The sequence below is a fragment of the Salmo salar genome, chromosome 04 (genome assembly GCF_965601325.2).
Source record: "Salmo salar chromosome 04, fSalSal1, whole genome shotgun sequence".
In the NCBI taxonomy this organism is placed as follows: Eukaryota; Metazoa; Chordata; class Actinopteri; order Salmoniformes; family Salmonidae; genus Salmo; species Salmo salar.
In genome coordinates this window covers 49,384,279-49,406,833 of record NC_138294.1, presented here as the reverse complement: position 1 = coordinate 49,406,833, position 22,555 = coordinate 49,384,279, and the positions used below count along the sequence as shown (strand labels likewise).

General features: G+C 41.9%; 1 protein-coding gene across 1 annotated transcript in view; it reads right to left on the bottom strand.

Moving 5' to 3' along the window:
* Positions 1 to 22,555, bottom strand: part of LOC106603192 (gamma-aminobutyric acid receptor subunit beta-4) — a 64,993-nt gene that overhangs the window by 23,607 nt on the left and 18,831 nt on the right. Inside the window, exons 3-4 of the mRNA XM_014196515.3 lie at positions 9,675 to 9,742; positions 5,624 to 5,844 (exon numbers count right to left, since the gene is read on the bottom strand). Coding sequence (XP_014051990.1) covers positions 5,624 to 5,844; positions 9,675 to 9,742 — 289 coding nt within the window. The remainder of the gene's footprint in view (positions 1 to 5,623; positions 5,845 to 9,674; positions 9,743 to 22,555) is intronic.

Sequence of the window (22,555 nt, the reverse complement as noted above, 5' to 3'; positions counted from 1 at the left end):
GGGGCATGCTTATTTAAGATGGTGAGGAAGGCACTTTTAAAGAATAGCCAGGCATCATCTACTGACGGGATGAGGTCAATGTCATTCCAGGATACCCTGGCCAGGTCGATTAGAAAGGCCTGCTCGCAGAAGTGTTTTAGGGAGCGTTTGACAGTAATGAGGGGTGGTCGTTTGGTCACAGACCCATTACGGATGCAGGCAATGAGGCAGTGATCGCTGAGATCTTGATTGAAAACAGCAGAGGTGTATTTGGAGGGCGAGTTAGTTAGGATGGCATTTATGAGGGTGCCCGTGTTTACGGATTTGGGGTTGTACCTGGTAGGTTCATTGATAATTTGTGTGAGATGGAGGGCATCAAGCTTAGATTGTAGGATGGCTGGGGTGTTAAGCATGTCCCAGTTTAGGTCACCTAGTAGCACGAGCTCAGAAGATAGATGGAGGGCAATCAATTCACATATGGTATCGAGGGCACAGCTGGGGGCAGAGGGAGGTCTATAGCAAGCGGCAACAGTGAGAGACTGGTTTCTGGAAAGGTGAATTTTTAGAAGTAGAAGCTCAAATTGTTTGGGTACAGACTTGGATAGTAATACAGAACTCTGCAGGCTATCTTTGCAGTAGATTGTTATAGTTAGCGATGGAGATTTCAGGGTTTTTGGTGGTTTTCCTAAGCCAGGATTCAGACACGGCTAAGACATCCGGGTTGGCAAACTTAGGGAGTAGGCTTCTAATGTTAACGTGCATGAAACCAAGGCTTTTACGGTTACAGAAGTCAACAAATGAGAGCACCTGGGGAGTGGGAGTGGAGCTAGGCACTGCAGGACCTGGATTAACCTCCACATCACCAGAGGAACAGAGGAGAAGTAGGATAAGGGTACGGCTAAAGGCTATACGAACTGGCCGTCTAGCACGTTCGGAACAGAGAGTAAAAAGAGCAGGTTTCTGGGCACGATAGCATAGATTCAAGGCATGGTGTACAGACAAAGGTAAGGTAGGATGTGAGTACATTGGAGGTAAACCTAGGCATTGAGTAATGATGAGAGAGATATAGTCTCTAGAGACGTTTAAACCAGGTGATGTCATCGCATATGTAGGAGGTGGAACAACATGGTTGGTTAAGGCATATTGAGCAGGGCTAGAGGCTCTACAGTGAAATAAGACAGTAATCACTAACCAGTAATGGATGAGGCATATTGATATTAGAGAGAGGCATGCGTAGCCAAGTGAACATATGGGTCCAGTGAGTGGTTGGGCTGACTGGGGACACGGCGATTCAGACAGTTAGCAGGCCGATGCTAACAAGCTAACAGTTAGTAGGCCGGGGCTAAACAAGCTAGCAGTTAGCAGACCGGGGCTGGCAGGCTAGCAGTTAGCAGACCGGGTTAGCAAGCAAGCAGTTGGCAGACCGGGACTAGCAAGCAAGCAGTTGGCAGACCGGGACTAGCAGTTAGCAGACTGGGGCAGGCAAGCTAGCAGTTAGCTGACCGGGGCAAGCAAGCTAGCAGTTAACAGACCTGTGCTAGCAAGTTAGCCTTTGGGGGACGTCACGATGGGGGTAAGTCTGTTTTTGCCTCTTCGTGCGGTGACGTCGATAGACCAGTCGTGGAATTAGTAGGGTTCCATGTAGCTCTAGGTAGCTAGTAGGCCGCGGTTAGCAGAATGGGCCTTCAGCGGACGTCGCGCCTGAGGGGCCTGTTGGAATCCTCGGGCAGATTATGTCGGTATTCCAGTCGTAGAGGATTGGCGGGGTTCCGTGCCCCGTACCGGCAGTAGAAGGGGTCCGGATATTGTAGCCCAGGAGTGGGCTTCGGTGGTAGCACAGGAGCCCTGGCCGGGCTAGCTTCAGGCTAATTGGGGCTTGCCCCGGGATGGAAACGCTAGCCAGGAGTAGTCACCGGGGATTGCGGTTAGCTAGTTGCGAAGATCCAGATGAAAATGTTCAGAGTTTGCGGTAGGAATCCGGGGATATGAGGGGGGAAAAAAATTATAATAATAGGTCCGTTATGCTCTGGTTTGAGTCACGTTGTTCGAACTGGCGAGAGCTTTCCGAGCTAAAGGTTAGCTGATGACCGCTAGCAATGGTTTGCTGACTGATAGCTGGTAGGTAGTTAGCTGGCTAGCTTCAGTTGATGGATTCCAGATCCGAAGTAAATAGAAATACTTTAGAAAAAAACAGATCCACGCCACATTGGGTGAGGCGGGTTGCAGGAGAGTATTTAGAAGTTGAGGTTTAGGAAAATATTTTAAAAAGATATGCGAAGAAAAAGATGTAAAAAGATATATACAAGGGACAGGACAAAGACATCTGACTGGTACGCCATCTTGGATTAATAATAATGCAAATACTGAGATATTTTGTATGCTACATTTTATACTAGTACAATTGCTCAGAGAAAGATATTTTGTTTAGCAAGTCATATTTTTTGGGGTAACACATTATTTGGATAGTCCATCTGGGCAATTCAATGGTAAAGGAATTAGGTTTTCACTTTTCACGTTAAAATGTATGCCAAACAAAAACCATTCATTTCAAAGTTTAGCTCTATGTTCAAGGACGACTTTTAACAATTTCCATTGAACATTTTACAAAAACTAATTTAGTGGAAGAACTGTGCAGATGCAAAGTTTGGTAACGGAATTATGGAAAAATCTCCAGTCAGGTTTTCATGCGACAATGTTTTCCACAAACTCTAAATATCTGTTTCGAACTAAGATTCAAAGATGTCTGGGGAAATAATGGGTGTGTCAGCTATGACATGACACCTTGAGTTTGAAAAAAAATCTATTTTAGTTATTGAACTACAGTACGTGAAGTGGATTTACACCTGGTTAAGGAATTAAGGGAATGGGTTTACATCATGGGTCCCTGATATGTACTACACAGAAATGCGTAACTATGGAAATCAATGTAATTCTCTTCATTTTTTCACAAGTTTGGACATCACAGCAGAGTACAGTACAGTGCAGTAAAGTAGAATTCAGTACAGACGGATAAACCATGTGATTCTATGTTCAGCAAAGATCTTCTGTGTATAAGTGACGCGCGAGGGCAAAAAAAGCATCTAACAACGCAATACTACGAGTAGTCTGAGGCAGACGTTAGGTAACGAGCGTTTTCAAGTGCAGCGTTAATAACGACGGTTTTGGGAAACAGTTCAGAGATTTTAACAATGCTCCTACGAACGTTAGAACGATGAACTTAGAATTAATATGCTTTTGGGAAACCTGGTCCAGTACTGTGCTATCCAAACTTGGGAAACATAAGTCTATGATAGGTTCAGATTTGGTCCATCTGTGGACGTTAACATCAAGGCCAGAGTGGACTGACCAAATTTCAACTACCCTAACCCTAACCGTAAACTTAGCAGACAGTTGCTTATCAACAGATAGTTTGTTAATAGTATGACCATCTGTAGAGAATCTACAGATGGACTATTGAAATAAAGTTCCATAATTTTTTCTCTCAAAAAGATAGGAGTCAAAACGACTGTTTTCAGTACCTTTCAATACATTTTTTACATTTTTTTTTTACATTTTAGTCATTTAGCAGACGCTCTTATCCAGAGCGACTTACAGTAGTGAATGCATACATTTCATACAATTTCATACATTTTTTTTTTCTGTGCTGGCCCCCCGTGGGAATACCTCACCTTGCGAGGATAATGGCACTGAGCCTTTTTCAAAAATGTTTTATGAGATTGGAGAACACATTGGGAGGGATCTTAGACCATTCCTAGATACACAATCTGCCCAGATCCTTAATATGCTTTGTCAGTGCTTATGGACTGCCTTTTTAAATTCACACACACACCAATGGGGTTCAAGTCCGGAGACTGACATGGCCATTTTATGGTCATTTAACCTACTTTTTGGATTTTGATGTGTGCTTGGGGTCATTGTCTTATTGGAAGTTTCAGCCTCCTTGTAGAGGCAACCCGTTTTTTGGCTAAAAAGTCATGGTACTGGGTAAAGTTCATGATTCCGTTGACCTTAACAAGGGCCCCAAGACCAGTGGAATAAAAATAGCACCATAACATCAAAGATCCCCCACCATATTTGACCATAGTTATGAGGTACTTTTCTGCATATGCTTCTGTTTTTCAACGCCAAATCCACCGCTGGTGTACCTGGCCAAACAGCTCTATTTTCATGTCATCTGACCAATGCACAAGTTCCAATCCATGTGCCAGTGCCGTTTAGAAAACTCCAGGCATTTACATTTGTTGGATGACATGAAAATAGCGCTGCTTGGCCACGCACACCAGTGGTGGGTTTGGCGTCGAAAGAAAGAAGCTTATGCAGACAAACTTGGCCGCAAGTGGATCTTCCAGCAAGACATTGACCCCAAGCACACATCAAAATCCATAAAGAAATGGTTAATTGACCACAAAATCAATATTTTGCAATATCAGTCTCTGAACTTGATCCCCATTGAAAACCTGTGTTTAGAATTGAAGAGGACAGTCCATAAGCAAAGGACAAAGGATATTAAGGATCCGTAAAGATCATGTATGGTGGAATGATCTAAGATCCCTCCTAATGTGTCTTCCAATCTCATAAAACACAAGAAAAAGGCTCAGTGCCGTTAAGGTGGGGTACTGAAAGGTTATGTTAAACAGGGGTGTCAATCATTTTGCCCCGTACTGTATTTTTTTGAGAAACAAAAGTATTACTTGTTAACCAAAATCCCCTTCTTCTGAGCTATTGTATTAGTATCAAATAATATAATTACCTATTTTTTTGTATACAATATTGCCCAGTATTGGTATCATTTCATTTACAGTCTTTTTTACTCATCAAGGGTGCCAATAATTTTGGACCTGACTGAGTATACAGTTTCTTCCATGACATAGACTGACCAGGTGAATCCAGGTGAAAGCTATGATCCCTTATTGATGTGACTTGTTAAATCCACTTCAATCAGTGTTGATGAAGAGGAGGAGACAGGTTAAATAAGGATTTTTAAGCCTTGAGACAATTGAAACATGGATTGTGTATATGTGTCATTCAGAGGGTGAACGGGCAAGACAAAAGATTTAAGTGCCTTTTAACTGGGTATGGTATTAGGTGCCAGGCACACCGGTTTGCATCAATAACTGCAACGCTGCTGGGTTTTTCACGCTCAACAGTTTCCCTATGTGTATCAAGATTGGTCCTCCACCTTAAGGACATCCAGACAACTTGACAAAACTGTGGGAAACATTGGATTCAACATGGGCCAGCATCCCTGTGGAACGCTTTCGACAAATTGTAGAGCCCATGCCCCGCCGAATTGAGGCTGTTCTGAGGGTAAAAAGTGTGTGTGGGGGGAGGAGGTATACTCAGTGTATATGTCAGGTATTAGCATGTAATGTAATTGTCAAGGTAGGCTATAACTACTTACAATTGAATCCTGTCATCAGAAATTCAGCTAAATAATTTAAGTTAGTCGTGCTTTTATCAGTGATTCTCTGGACTCGTTTTTTTTATGGAAGTAAGGAAAGTGAAAAGGCAGGAGGGCCGCAATACTATTTAGACACAGACCTAGTTTCTCACATGCCTTCCCAAGGTCTCTTCCAGTCCTGTCTGACAGGCCAGGCTTTAACCAGTTTAGTTACAGTAGAATTTCAATGAAAGTTAGCTGTACCTGAGCCCATATAACACGGTGCCATCAGGATGCAGTCGAATCATACGGTTCTTCACTGTCACGCCATGCAGGAAGGACTTCTTGTCATTGAGGAAGTAGGTGTCTGGGAGCCACAGCTGGTCTGCTACGCGGTTATCCAGAGTCAGGTTGAGGGGCAGCTCAGCGTATGCCAACCGCTTGTCTCGCCAACTTTGCTGGAAATACATTGTGATGGTGTAATCCTGTAGAAAAAGGGGAAACAGCACTGTGAGATTGAAAAAAAATAGTTGCTACACTCTTAGAAACAAATGTGCTATCTAGAACCTAAAAGGGTTATTTGGCTGTCCCCATAGGAGAACCCTTTGAATAACCTTTCCAGGTAGAATCCTTTTGGTTCTAGGTAGAACCCTTTTGGGTTCCATGTAGGTTCTCCAAAGGGTTCTCCTATGGGGACAGCCGATTAACCCTTTTGGAACCTTTTTTTCTAAGAGTGTATGCATTGACAAAAGCTTCAACTATGGGAAGTATAAGTTACCCTTACTGTAATTGCCCTATCCTACACCATACACTTACTACGCAATGTGCATAAATGTATGCACATCTAAATGTATCATCATAGTCATTATGTGCAGAGTATATCAAAAAGCATTAACAGTGTTTTTCTAGGATACAATGGAAACATAATGAAAATGGGAGACTTACAGGGAAGTGATTTAAAGGCCAAGTTAAGTTGAACACCTCCTACAATGACAGTACAGTGTTTCTGAGTTTCAAATGATAAATGCTGCCAATTATTCTGGGAACCTCAGTGTCCCGAAATCTCAATATAATTGTCTTAAAACCATAATATACATCACATTTTATAAGCGGACTGAGAGCTAATCTTAGTGGTTATTCAGCTGGACATAAAATGACCTATATTCTCACAGGGTGTACCCTATCAGAAGAATATTCCAGATTAACCAGAAAAAATATACTTGCTGCATCATGAAAGAAAATGAATGAAATTAAATACTAACACAAAGTAATTTTGTTTTTCATGGCTTTTGTCTGCAGAACACAAAAAAATGTGAAACGATGTGGTTTTCTTTAGCTATGACTATGTTGGCTGGCTGACAAAATAGAAAAATGAACAGCTAAAATAGACGAGTTATGGCGTTAGACATAACATACATGTTGAGATTATCAAGCGTTTTCCAAATTGACAATAACCAGGTTTCCATCCAACCTTTTAATGCAAGTAAAGTACATGTCAGATAAGTTTTTTTTTAAATGACAGGCCTTTCTCGGTAAACTTTCCAAATGTCAACAAAACGAAATACGCCAGCTAAGGTGGGATCTTTTTGTGTCGGTAGAATTAATTATGCGAGAAATATCGGTGGAAATGCTTTTAATGCACAAATATTGATATAATAATGACATTGTGTGGTCCTCCCACTACGACTCGTCAGGAAAGCATGCCGTTTATTAGGCTACAGATGAAATAAGATAATATTGACAGGGTGGTGAAAGTGCAAGGTGATGAGCTTGATGCTCTTTTCCAATAAATATTGAGGGTCTTATTCTGGTGACATGATCGACGGTGTTTGGCTGCCGTTTGACAAATAGAAAAAATCTTGCTCTTTTGATCATAATAATCTCATCATGTAGGCTATACCCACATTGTATCTGTGAGCTGTTGGCTAGAGCTCTCGCCCCAATACCAGAGCGGGCACACTCGCTATATAACGCAACATTTTTTGTGAGAAAACCATCACTAGAGTTGCAAATCTGCAACAAGTCAATTTGATGCAAACACATCTCTGGTGGGAAAATGCACATATTGTTTTAATGCCGATTTTGAATATTCGCATGGATATATGTCTCCAATTGGATGGAAACCAAGCTAGTCATATCGTTTTGTGTCTGTCTTTGTTCACAGGAACCTTTTTCAACCTTTTCAGCCCTGCACCTGATGCTACCTTCTCAAATGTCCAGGGAAACAAAAATAACATAAAACATAAGATAAAACTTGCTGTGTCTTCAAAAACACCGGAGTAGAAAATACATCTCAGAAATAAAAAATGAATATATCAAAGCGCCTCACGTGCTTGCTCTTAAAAATAAAGAAAACAGCTTTGTACATGAGTGACTACCTCTAACAAATTAAAAATAAAGAAAACAGCTTTGTACATGAGTGACTACCTCTAACAAATTAAAAATAAAATGTGCTTTTGCTTGAACTGGATGAAAATCCTCTCGTGATTCGAAATGGCAACATTGCAGGGAGAACAAATCCAGAATAAAAAAACAAAGCTCCTCTGGCTTGTCGGGGGAGTGAACTCTTGAGTGTGTCTGTGCCACATTAAAGAAAAGAAAATACAACGGAGAGCAGAGAGACAGAATGATGTCATTGCAGAGACACCAGCCATATTGTCTTCTTTAAAGAAAAAGACTGAGCCTGATTTCTCACCGCTCTCTAATAAACAGAAGTTAAATACGTAATATAATCAAGTAAATCAGATGCACAACATGTCTATGGTATCCAATGTTTGCAAGGCCAAATATGATTGATTGGAATGGTTTTATTGCATTGCAAATACACTGAACAAAAATATATAACACCTTAAACACACCATACATGTGCTATGTGGAGGTCATACAGTGCCTTCAGAAAGTATTCATACCCCTTATTCCACTATTTGTTGTGTTACAGCCTGAATTAAACATTTATTTAAAAAGAACGTCACTCATCTACACACAAGAAGTGAAAACATGTTATTTCAATTTTTTTGCAAATGAAGTACAGAAATATCTTATTTAAAAAAGTAATCACACCCCTGAGTCAATACTATACTGAACAAAAATATAAACGCAACATGTAAAGTGTTGGTCCCATGTTTCATGAGCTGAAATAAAAGATCCCAGAATTTTTCCATAATTTCTCTCAAATTTTGTGTCCAAATTTGTTAACATCCCTGTTAGTGAGCATTTCTCCTTTGCCAAGATAATGTATCCACCTGATAGGTGTTGCATATCAAGACGCTGATTAAACAGCATGATAATTACACAGGTGCATCTTGTGCTGGGGACAATAAAAGGCTACTCTAAAATGTTCAGTTTTGTTACACAACAAGTTTTGAGGGAGTGTGCAATTGGCATGCTGACTGCAGGAATGTCCACCAGAGCTGTTGCCAGATAATTTAATGTTCCTTTCTCTACCTTAAGACACCTCCAATGTCGTTTTAGACAATTTGGCAGTACGTCCAACAGGCCTCACAACCGCAGACCACGTGTATGGCGTTTTGTGGTCAAGGTTTTTTTCTGATGTCAACGTTGTGAACAGAGTGCCCCATGGTGGCGGTGGGGTTATAGTATGGGCAGGCATACGCTATGGAAAACGAACACAATTGCATTTTATCGATGGCACTTTGAATGCACAGAGATACTGTGATGAGATCCTGATGTTCACTGACCTGCCATTCATCCGTCGCCATCACCTCATGTTTATGAATGATAACGCACGGCCCCATGTCGCAAGTATCTGTACACAATTCCTGGAAGTTGAAAATGGCCCAGTTCCTACATGGCCTGCATACACGCCAGAAATGTTACCCATTGAGCACGTTTGGGATGTTCTGGATTGACGTGTACGACAGTGTGTTCCAGTTCCCTCCAATATCCAGAAACTTTGCACAGCCATTGAAGAGGAGTGGGACACACCAGAAACTGATACTGACTGGTTGTCTGATCCATGCCCCTACCTTTTTTTTAAGGTATCTGTGACCGACAGATGCATATATGTATTCCCAGCCATGTGAAATCCACAGATTATGGCCTAATGAGTTTATTTCAATTGACTGATTTCCTTCTATGAACTGTAACTCAGTAAAATCGTTTAAATTGTTGCATGTTGCATTTAGATTTTTGTTTAGTATACTGTACATTGAAACAAATGAAATTATCAAAATGGTAGTTTATAAAATGGGTGCATCATGCTTTAACCACGAACACTAATAAATAAAAATGGACACATTGAGTCGATGTTCTATATGGGCAGTGCTACTGTAAGAGAAGGGGTTTTGTAACTCACCATGTTCACTTCTGAGATGGAGTCAATGCTAGCGATGTTGATGCTCATTCCTACGATGACTGGGGCACCTGAGGGAACACAAGAGCCAGTACAGTCACACAACAAATTCACACCATTATTCACACTGGGCCAAAAATACACTTATAACATAACATAGGACAACACGTACACACATTATAATGTACTTTATTTGCAAAAGTAGTATGCAATAAGCAAGGAATGTTTTTTTCTGTTTGGTTTTTATTTTTTACATTTTATGAGATTATTCTGTATAATGAAAAGCGCTTTACAAATGTAATCAATTATTATTATTAATGTTAAGATACGAAAATAATCAAATCATCTTCACATGCTGGGTTATCTCAATAATTATCAGGATATTATTGTGTGTACCATGATATAACTCTTTTTTTTTTTTAGATGCATTACGTATGAGAATGGACCTGGACATTTCTGATGTGGGAGAGTGAATCAGACATTTTTGGGAAAACTGTCATAAATGTGTCACTGTGGGAACAAGCCTCGGTATCGAGATAGGCATGAAGAAAACAGACCAACATTACTTAAACCCATTGACCTTTATCATACAGTATGTGGAAAGTGACCAAAAAAATACTGCTGACCTTAAAGTAAGAACAAATTGGTGCGACAAAAATAACAAAAAATGCAGAGGCTGATGAATAGTCAAATCCATTTTTGGGAGGCTTTAAACAGCCATATAAAATCTGACTAAATCTTTCTTTAAACTTCATAAAATTGTAATCCATATGAGATTCAGGTACATGCTAATTTCACGGTCAATATTCTCACCCCCCAAATCATGTAATCTTTGAGTATCTCATCCTACCTCTTTCTCCTTAAAAGAAACGTAAACATTGAAGTGAAAGGGATGTAAAAGTTTGTTGATATTCAGCAATGTCAAAAGTGAATAATTAAAGGCCCAGTGCAGTCAGAAACGTGGATTCCTTGTGTTTTAAATATATATTTCCACACTATGAGGTTGGAATAATATTGTAAAATTGTGAAAATAATGATAATGCACTTTTAGTGTAAGAGCTGTTTGAAAAGACAGGCTGAAATTTCATTCCATCCCTGTTTTGTTGGGATGGAATGTTGCCTTCCATGGTGACATCACTAGGGCCATAACCACATATGAGGATGCCGTATTGTTATTATTATTATTTATTTTTTTGACAAATCTTTTGGGAGGAACTCAATCGGGGTCTCAACTTACGGTTGAGAGTAAGAACAGTAGAATAGACAAGGTGCAATTTCAAAACTTAATTGTGCATCAGCAGTTTTCATCTTGTTATATGTCACTCACTGACAGTCAATTGAAATATCAGTGAATTTTGTTTTAGATTGGTAAATTAGTCTAGTTAGTCTAGCCAGCTATCTAAACGTGAAGTAATCATGGCCGAATTACCGACCGGAGACGCAGGGCACATGCCCAAGGGGGCGTTGACCTCCAGGGGCCCCCATTGATTTTGTTAGTCACTCTCACTCAGAGACTGTATCAGATACCCTGGTTACGGCCCTGGTCATCACCATGCTGTAAATTAGTTAATAAACCAATAAGAAAAAGAGTTACAAACCTCTCTGCCAATAACAGCTCATTTTCAGTTTTTCCCTCCCCACTAAGACCACTCCCAGACAGTCCTAGAAAAATTCTTGCTTGAGAAACTGCCCTTTGCTAATAAGCAATTTTTAGTTATTTTTGACCGTTTTAATTGAAAACAATCAATGTAAGGTACTTAATTGTTACCCAGAAAGGATTTGGTACTGAGATAAAAACGGCCACATTGGACCTTATAAAGGCAACATTCCTACATTTTTGGTTCTATTCAGATCTTGCTGCCCTTCAGTTTAGAGCAGCCTGGATTTTATAATGGACACTAGATCTGCGTTGAGTCAGTTAAAATAACAAATAAAAACAACATTATGTGCGTGGGCCTATGATGAAAGTAATAGCAAACGGCAGGTCAAAAAAGGTTTTGAACTAACCACAAATATACTCAAGCACTGCGTATGACAAATGTACTAAATTTGGCCTTTACCTTTGTAGTGTGGAGTTAGTCAACCCTCTACCGATGCCCCGGGGAGTGCTTTAACTCTTGTTAAAATCAATGATATTAGAATATACTGGTTGACCTTTACCCCCATAAGAAATAGCAATTGTCATTTTGTATTGTTCAAAGCGAATCCTGAATCTTTAGTTTTAAGAAGTGCTGTGCTGAACATGTGACTGCAGGGTGCGAGAAAGACCGCGTATCTTGTGCATAATCAGAGTTCAATTGGTCATTTCTTTGAAAATGTGTGCATATTAAACATAATTGCAGCTGTCCATATATACCGGTTATCCATCATCTGAAAGGTTGAGAGGTTGTGTCAGAGAATGACGCTGAAATAGTGAAATGGTCAAACTTCCACAGACTGTACTTGAAGATGAGGTTAAGTGCGGTGTTTTGGAAAACAACAGAGACATACTGACAGTACTGACACAAAGAACATACTCTGAATGTCACCTAACTTGTGCATCTCTCTGGATAGGAGCATCAATGAGGAGGATACAGTGTACCTGCATACAGTATGTCAGTGATAGACATAGAATGTGGCTAAATCTGTAACCTGGCTACAGTGAATACTCGTGTTTCATTCACAAACATTAAGGCCAAGAGTGCATTGCAGCCCCCCCCCCACCACAAAAAGCGAAAGACATTTTGAACGTTCTAGAAGTTTGGCTTTTTCATACTGTAGGTCTTTTCACCTTCACAACATCTGGTGATAATTCATGCAGCGCCAACTTTGGAGCTCAAAGCAAGGACACCCCCCTCCCCTCACTCCAAATGTTCACTCCTTGATTTGTAACAATTGCAACATTTCGGCACAAGGGAATTATGTCAACTCCACAAGGGAATTGTGTCAACCCCACAAGGGAATTGTGTCAACCCCACAAGGGAATTGTGTCAACCCCACAAGGGAATTGTGTCAACCCCACAAGGGAATTGTGTCAACCCCACAAGGGATGAATGTCATTTCCCAGTCAGCAGACCACTGAATCATGATGATCAGGTGAAGGAGGAAGGAATTGTGACCACAAAAACAATGACCAAACGCTCACAGAAAAGGCTGAGAGTAACATCACAACTTTTTGTTTTGGGTCTTCTCCAAAGGTTCTTCCTGTTTTTAGCAGTGGCCGGGGAAGAACCATCTCAACCACTGGGTTCAATGCAGGTTTATTACAGCAATATCTTTTAGGTGAACTACAATTCCCTTGAGCTAAGAGTGGCGTAGGCAACCAAGGCACTTCCATACAGCTAGTGTATGTCCTGTATGTACATGTAATGTACCGTGCAGTTACAGATAAGCAGATAATCTGTTAAAATGAATTGAAGCATTGTCTAACTACAACACCTGTTTAAAGTATCTTTCATACAATTGAGAGCTTCCAAAGTAGCCATTACGGTCCAGTAAGTTCTTACTTTGTTATGAGAAAAAATCTGCCCTTATGATTTTTTCACAGACCAACAGATGGGACAATTGCTTGAACAGTTACCTGGGCATTGTCCACTTTATCAGGTGTGAATCACAGATTTGCTTCTGAGAAACATACTGCCTGTGGGTTTTTGAAATGGCTGGCTTGCTGCCAACAGAAATGTTTTCTTAGTTGGATTAATATTTCAGAGGTGGTTTACCCACAAAACTCACAACAGGACATTTTGTAAAGCACTGCAACGTTGGGCATTGAACAAAATATCTCTCAAACCACGCCAGGCAAAGGAGGCTGGCCTTGTAACTCATCCAGCCAAAGGTGTTCCACCTTCCCTCCAGAGACACAACACACAGACAAAGAAACAGAGAGAGAGGACTGTGAAAGATGGTCTTGAGAGTATGGCTTCTGTAACTGCATCTCAGAATCCCTTCCAATTTGTGCAAATTTAAAATTAATCTCGAAAACAGTGATTTTCTGAGTTTGTCTCAAATCCATGACCATTGTTTGTTTACTTTCATTCCTTCCTTCAAATAATACACAGATGACTCTTGCTCCGGCCAACTCTGGAAAGATCTGGCAATTACCATGTTTCTCCTAATACTGGCCCTAAAATTTTAAGCAGCACAGCACTTGACTGATAGTGCACATCTCTCCTATCTCTTCTTGACTGAGAGTGCACATCTCTCCTATCTCTTCTTGACTGAGAGTGCACATCTCTCCTATCTCTTCTTGACTGAGAGTGCACATCTCTCCTATCTCTTCTTCTTTTCTTGACTGATAGTGCACATCTCTCCTATCTCTTCTTTTTTTGTAATCCTATTTTCTTTCCCCCTCTCCTCCAACTCTAGCTGCCATGTTGCCACGGCAGACCACCTCTCTCTTAAATGCCCTGCAGCTTTGTCATATTTCCTGACCCATCTTTTTTTTTTTTTTTTAAGGAAAAAGTGGGGCCATTTTCCATTGGGCTTTGTGAAGGCAACCAGTAACAATTTTCCCCAGAGATGTCAAAGTACATTCGTTCGCTGGTTGTAAACAGAAAGCACAAAGATCTCTCTCTCTCTCACTGCATATTTTTGACCCTGCTTCAATGAAACAGAGGGATCCACTTTGCCACCGTGGCTTTCTCAAAATAAAAGCACTTACCTGCAGCAGCACTTTCGTGAGCTGAAGCTAAATATCGCCTCGACAACAGCAGCCTGAGATCCTGAGATATAATGTTTCTATCAATTCATGTTTTCACATCGGAACATATTTGAGATTTTTTTGTAATTATTTGTACATAAGTGGCATCTGAAAATGGAAGAAGCAAGATGTCAAATCAGATAATTGTGTGCTAGTGTGTACGTGCATGTCACGTCCTGACCAGTAAAGGGGTCATTTGTAATTGTAGTATGGTCAGGGCGTGGCAGGGGGTGTTTGTTTTGTGTGTTTTGGGGTTTTTGGTTCTAGGGGATTTTGGTTCTAGTTTTCTATTTCTATGTTTCTTTTTCCATGTTTGGCCGAGTATGGTTTCCAATCAGGCAGGTGTTTCTCGTTGTCTCTGATTGGAAGCCATACTTAGGCAGCCTGTTTTTTCCTTTGGGTTTGTAGGTGGTTGTTTTCCGTTATAGTCTTTGTACCTTACGGAACTGTCGTTTTGTCGTTTGTTAGTCATTTTGTTTAAGTGTTCACTTTAATCTAAATAAAGATGAGCACTATACCCGCTGCGTTTTGGTCCAATCCTTACAGCGCCCATGACAGTGCATGCATTTGTGCGTGCTTGTGTGTATGCTATTGTGTGCTATGGGTGCTATTGTGTATGTGTGTGTGTGTGTATCAGTAAACCAAAACACTATAGCATCTTATCACAGGTACTGAGATCAGACATGCAATTAACGTAAATCTTGCTAATGAAATAGCCTTTTGAGTTCTGACACTTAACGATCGCGGATGAATGAAGGGAGATCATTTCACTAGTTATATTGTGATGTCAGTGTGTGTGGGGGGGAGGGGACATCTGTAATTTACTATTTATATTAGTTATTATTTTTACTTCACTACATTCCTAAAGAAAATAATATACTTTTAACTCCATATATTCCCTGACACCCAAAAGTACTCGTTACATTTTGAATGCTTAGCAGCACAGGAAAATGGTCCAATTCACACAATTATCAAGAGAACATCCCTGGTCATCTCTACTGCCTCTGATCTGGCAGACTCACTAAACTGAGATGCTTCATTTGTAAAGGATGTCTGAGTGTTGGCTATCTGTACATTTAAAAAAACAAGAAAATGGTGCCGCCTGGTTTGGTTAATATAAGGAATTTGAAATAATATATACTTTTACTGTGATATTTATGTAATTAATGTAAATGTAAATGTAAATATTTAAGCATATTTTAGCAATTACATGTACTTTTGATACTTAAGTATATTTAAAACCAAATACTTTTAGACTTTTACTCAAGTAGTATTTTACTGGATGACTTTCACTTTTACTTGAGTCATTTTCTATAAAGGTATCTTTACTTTTACTCAAATATGACAATTGGGTACTTTTTCCACCACTGTGTGTGTGTGTGTGTGTGTGTGTGTGTGTGTGTGTGTGTGTGTGTGTGTGTGTGTGTGTGTGTGTGAGAGAAAGAGATGGGGGAATATTGATGTCCAGAGCCAAACCCCAACTACTATTAGCAATTATCACATCACAGTGTGTCAGCACTTTCCCCTGCTTTCTCAAATAAGCCGCATCTAAGCCACTGACTGGCGTGACCTGATGCTGTTTGCCGACAAACTCTGACCTGATCTCCCGGAGTAGGGACTACTTCCAGCTGAGTCCCATAACTCGCCAGGTATTGATGTGGCATATTAAAGGAGTGTGGAGTATAGAAAATAGTCTTTAATAAAGTCAGGCTTGGATCCAACTCAACGTCCAGCATCCAGGAACTTCATCTCCTGATCTTTGATTGTCTGCCAGTTTCCTCTCTCCTCTCTGATCTCAGCACATTCCCCCCTACCAAGGAAGGCACAGCCCTCAAGGAACCAAACAAATTCTACCACTTTGCCACAGTTTTAATTTAACAGAAGAATGGATGTTCTTAATCCACGTTTTACAGTTCTTTATCTCAGTGTCTTTGATAAAGGCTGTGAGTTTCTGATGCATCTACTGGCAACGGTGGGTGTGGTCCCTATGTCAAGAAGCATAGTAACTGCACAACCTGCAATTCATCACCACTGAGGTTAGTATCAACGCTAACGCAGACACACACACCAACAATAAATCCAATACTGAGAGCAACATTGAAAAAGCATGAGTACTTTCTGAAATATTTCAATAACACAATCACAGTTCACTAACATACGATCAGTACGGAGAATTTTTTTTTATGAAATGTATGCATTCACTACTGTAAGTCGCTCTGGATAAGAGCGTCTGCGAAATGACTAAAATGTAAATGTAAATGTAATGATAAAATAGGGTGGGAAACATTAGCACTACATTCCTGTGTCTGCCATTGAAGAATAATCATCTTTGGACAGTAGCAGTGAATGAGAAAAACAAGTTTATTTGTCAATAGAGCTGCATTCTAGACCCCTCCAAGCCATAGCACACAGATTCCTCACTCCTCTCCGCCTTTCTTTGTTTGACATTTTGCCTCTACTCTCTCTACTTCCTGTACGTAGTGCTTTTGGGCTTCTCTGAGCATGCCCACTGCTTCCTCAAAACTTGTGTTATTTTCCTCCATTTTTACACTCAGCAGCCAGATGGCCCCATCATCTGTGTCCATATTTAAATGACAAATGCAAAGCAGGTGGCATCTCTGGAGTGCCTAGGTTTGGGTTTTATTAAACAGAGGGCCCCGTCCCTGGAAGCCTGGGAGATGCTCCATGAAACACACAGCCAGTGTTCTCAGGAATACCTCAGGTGGATGGGGCCGTTTAGACTGGATCCCTGTTCAGGGGCAACAATCCCCCCTCAGCATGTTTTTATCCCTGGCTGTGTTTTCTGTCGTACAGGTAAAGACGATAATAATGATGTGAAATTGCTTTACAGTAGGAGGTTGGGGACTGAGAGGGAATCACTCGCAGTAGGTACAGTATATCTGCACGCCAGAGAAAGTGATGGTTTCGAGGGGGATCGGGTTTGATTTGGCTGATGGTAGGGCTGGTGTTGGGAGGCATGTTGGTGATTAGATATTGTGACATTAGAACATCAGGACCTAAACGTGTCAGGATGAAGCCCACCCCTCCCACCCCGCGCTGAATATGCTCACAGAGGCAGTTCAACCCTGTTTGATACATATACTATATTAACAAAGGTATGTGGACACCCCTTCAAATTAGTCGATTTGGCTATTTCAGCCGTAGCCGTTGCTGACAGGTGTATAAAAACGGTAGAATGGCCTTACTGAAGAGCTCAGTGACTTTCAACGTGGCAGTGTCATAAGATGCTACCTTTCCAACAAGTCAGTTCGTCAAATTCCTGCCCTACTAGAACTGCCCCGGTCAACTGTAAGTGCTGTTATTGTGAAGTGGAAATATCTAGAAGCAACAACGGCTCAGCCGTGAAGTGTTAGGCCACAGAACGGGACCTCCAAGTGCTGAAGCGTGTAGCGCGCAAAAAACATCTATCCTCGGTTGCAACACTCACTTCCAAGTTACAAACTGTCTCTGTAAGCAACGTCAGCACAATAACTGTTTGTCGGGAGCTTCATGAAATGGGTTTCCATGGCTGAGCAGCCGCACACAAGCCTAAGATCACCATGCGCAATGCCAAGCGTCAGCTGGAGTGGTGTAAAGCTCGCTGCCATTGGTCTCTGGAGCAGTGGAAACACGTTCTCTGGAGTGATGAATCACGCTTAGTGCCAACTGTAAAGTTTGCTGGAGAGGGAATAATGGTCTGGGGCTGTTTTTCATGGTTCAGGCTCCATGGTTCCAGTGAAGGGAAATCTTAACGCTACAGCATACAATAACATTCTAGACGATTCTGTGCTTCCAAATTTGTGGCGACAGTTTGGAAGCACAGAATCGTCTAGAATGTTATTGTATGCTGTAGCGTTAAGATTTCCTGTTTCAGCATGACAATGCCCCCGTGCACAAAGCGAGGTCCATACAGAAATGGTTTGTCGAGATCGGTGTGGAAGAACTTGACTGGCCTGCACAGAGCCCTGACCTCAACCCAATCGAACAACTTTGGTATGAATTGGAATGCCGACTGCGAGACTGGTCTAATCACCCATCATCAGTGCCCAACGTTACTAATGCTCTTGTGGCTATATGGAAGCAAGTCCGCACAGCAATGCTCCAACATCTAGTAGAAAGACTGGAGGCTGTTATGGCAACAAGCAAGTGTCCACATACCTTTGATCATATAGTGTATGTATGCAGTACACACCATAAAGTGCCCTCTACTGGCTTTTCACTGACTCTACCCTCTGTTTTGCTGTTGATCACCAGAAAAAGGACAGTGTTTTATAATGCCTTACAAAGAACACAAATATATATAGATACAGTAAGGTAAGATGTAGATTTATGAAATGGGTTACTTGTCATATCACACTGCTATTTCTCAGGTGGTGACTGCAGTAGTACTCTTTGCAGATGATAAGGAAGTTGATGTTGCTGTACTTTGATTTGTGCCCATTTCATGTTACTCTGGGGTAATTGCATTATTTGGGAGGTTTGTGTCCATGGATGCAGTCAATTGCAAACTGAAAACAAATTTGCTGGATAACGCCATTGCACAGAAAATACCACTCTGCCTCTGATAGAAAAAAATCGAATAATCGACTCATTGCTTAGCAACAAAGGGTTCCATGGCAACTGCGCAGCATTCTCACTATAACATTACAAGGGAAGCACGGTGCATTGTGTTGAATCTGCACTCATTTTTGTATTCAATGGCCACTGCTGTCATGAAAGCTCCTTCTTGAGACAATAAACCAAAAACAAAACACATGCTGTGTCGCCTTGCAATGCTTCCTATTTATCAAACGTATGACCTTATGTGCCAATAGGCATATCTAATTTGAGACAAGGGACTGAATGTCTGTGGAAGTAACTCGAATATTTTTATATCCCTCAAAACTGATATGTGTCATCATCAAGATTGTTGACATTTCCAACATGTGTAGCTGGAAGCTATGAGTCAAATAAGGGCTGGCTCGTTATGTTTTAATAGTCATTGGAAACACCCCTTCTATTAAGAGCACTTTGGAGACGAACAAGGGAATCATAGATAATTAGTCCGCAATGTCATCATTTTTCAATCACATTGTGGTTATCATCATGATATATGTGTTAATATTACTACTAACGTTAATAGTAGTAGCTGTGATGGTCGATGCAGTAGTGACAGCAGAGTTGTAGCGAAAGCTGTGCTACATACATTTAGTTACTCAATGTATCCCTATTTGTGTGCTGGAGAGCTTACCTTCAAATGACTCGCCATCATATGATGTTCATTGCTTTCCTCAACCATTTATGGTAACAGAACCTCCACCTGCGACACGCCCGTGGTTGAGAAGCCACAGGCTAATGAAAGCACACCTATGAGTGCATCAGTAAACCAAAACACTATAGCATCTTATCACAGGCACTGAGATCAGACATGCAATTAACGTAAATCTTGCTAATGAAATAGCCTTCTGAGTTCTGACACTTAACGATCGCGGATGAATGAAGGGAGATCATTTCACTAGTTATATTGTGATGTCAGACGTTGAGGACACACTGATGAAAGAGTACATGAGAAAGGGAGAGGGAGAGAGAGAGAAAGAGGGACAGAGCCTGCAGAGGTAGTAAATTAAGGGAAGACACTGGGACATAGAGACAGGGAAGAAAGAAAGGTGGCCCCATCCAACAAAAACATCCAGTGACTCCAAAAAGCTGAGGTTAAGTAATGAGATGGGCTTTTAAGCATGCTTCCTGGCATTGGGGCTGTTGGCATCGATCACTATGTGCCGTAAATGACATTTATATCCTTGTTTATCTATCTGAACAATTGGATAGCCCCATCCCGTCCTTGGCTGGTCCCTCTCGGCCCGCTCAAGGACACACCTCCCATCAATCACTGGGGTTGCAAAAAGGGCGTGACTGGGGGCATGAGGAGGGGAGTTGAAAAGCAAAAGAATGCCTTGTGAGTTGCCACACCGGTGTGCGACCTATGGTTTCTGTACTTCACAGACCGCTGAGATACATTTTGAGTCTAATTTCCATCTGAGCTTTTTTTTCTCTCCTTCAGTTCAAAGTTGCTGGAAACAACACTTTGTTTGATGAAGCCCCCCCCCCCCCCCCCCCCACACACACACACACCTCACTGACTCAGAGCAGAACAGAGCAGTAAAAAGAGGGAAAGCACTGTGCTCCCTCCTTAAGCATTTTCGCCTTCTGCTCCCTCTGCAATAAATCATCTGCTGTTCTCTCTTCATCAGGATAGATATCAACCCTCCACACCCGAGCACCCATCCTGCTGTTCTGACAACACACTCCTGTTTTGTGCTGAATGGCCATTTATTTTGCACTGCGTTACAGTGGGTCGTGTAATGAGCCCACATGCAAAACGGCCCATCGCTTAACATGTAGCGACACACCAAGAAGAGATTGTCTCCAAAATGCTAAATGTGTGGGGTGAAATTTAGACTGGAGCATCATAGGAATATATGCACAAAATATTTAAGGGCTGTTACTGATATATGCAGGCTTGTACAGATGGGCTTGTATGCATAAATGACGAGTCATGTTTAGAAAAGACACATTTCACAACATGGGGATCACTCTCTCTGCATAAGTATAGAGTAAATGTTCTGTGTGAGCAATCCCGCTCTCATAAACAGACTTGAGGGGCGCGTTTCATTGGATACTTTTCAGATAATATAGCAAAGAAGATGAACAATGCTATTATGATGGCATGAATAAAGCTTCCCTCACCTCCTCAGGTCGAAGACACGCTTCAATCTCATAAACAATTTGTGCATTCGGTCAGTGAGATGCACATACTGTACTGTACTGAGCATCAATGTCACCGCAATGACTGTGCTGTTTCATGACTACAGTACATTTACTGCTCTGCCATTACAAATGAGATCAGGCTGCAGCTGGGACTCATTTGAGCTCAATGGGGAATGAGATGAGTAAAAAGAGGGCTGCGTGTGGAGGAGGACTGGTGGCCGTGTTCAGATACCATGGCTGAGGGGTGAACTGGCACTGAAACACATTAGACTGTTAGAGTGTGGGCCAGGGCCACCCTTAGTGGGAGAGCAGGTGCTTTACGGTTGTGGCTGCATGATACGTGGCCAGGCTGACTTCTCAGACTCCTACTCCACATGGCTGTGGCTCCTCACCACGCTTCACACTGTTCATTATCCTGGAACTTTGGAATGTCCCTGGTCCAACCCCCAGGCCAGGAGTTTTACAGTTGACTGGGATCAACCCCCAGGACAGGAACTATACAGTAGACTGGGACCAACCCCCAGGACAGGAGCTTTACAGTAGACTGGGACCAACCCCCAGGACAGGAGCTTTACAGTAGACTGGGACAAACCCACAGGACAGGCTTATGGGAGTCATCAAAGAATGTTTGCTACACACCAGCTTCTGAATCTGGCTCCACAGGACGTACCAGAGGCACCTACACAGGAAGAGAGCGTGTCAACCTTATAGGTGTAGGGATAAAAACGTATGATGGGCATGCTGAGAAATAAGACATAGTAACCGCCTTGGGCCTGTACTGAACTTCCAGCAAATATCATTGTCTTTCACGTCATTTTGTCATTATTTGTCTAGAGACAATGACTCTCCATTTGGCACAACTTTCATTTCAATGGCTGCTCTTATATGTAGGTAACCTACCTCCCACCCACCCACTCACACACACACACTAACACACACGGCAAAGTAGGAAGACGGCATTGAGGAGAGGCCTAGGGATGCCTAGCTCTGGGCCCAGGGGCGAGAGGGGCATGTTCGTAGCACCAGTGATATGTCACCCACATTTCAAGCTTTGTTAACGGTGGAAGCTGAGACCATAAAACCCATTTCAGCGGTGATGACAGCTAGATTTAAAGTGCGTTCTCCAAGGGGAGGGGAGTGGGATGGAGCTAAGCCAGGCTCTCTCGCCACTTGGCACGGACTCGGCTGAGGCTTTGCTTTTTGTTTTGCGACTCTTGTGCGAGATCATTACACTGAATTCCCTTTGGTAGGATCCAGAGCACCGCGGCACACCGGTGACTCATGATCCCCGCTCCTCTGCCCAAATCAATGACGGCGGGCAGAGACAAAGACAGAGACACAGGCAGAGCCATGCTCCAGTCTCTCCGCCCCTCCGCCCACAGCCAGGCACCAACGCAACCCACAGGCAGAGCCATGCTCCAGTCTCTCCGCCCCTCCGCCCACAGCCAGGCACCAACGC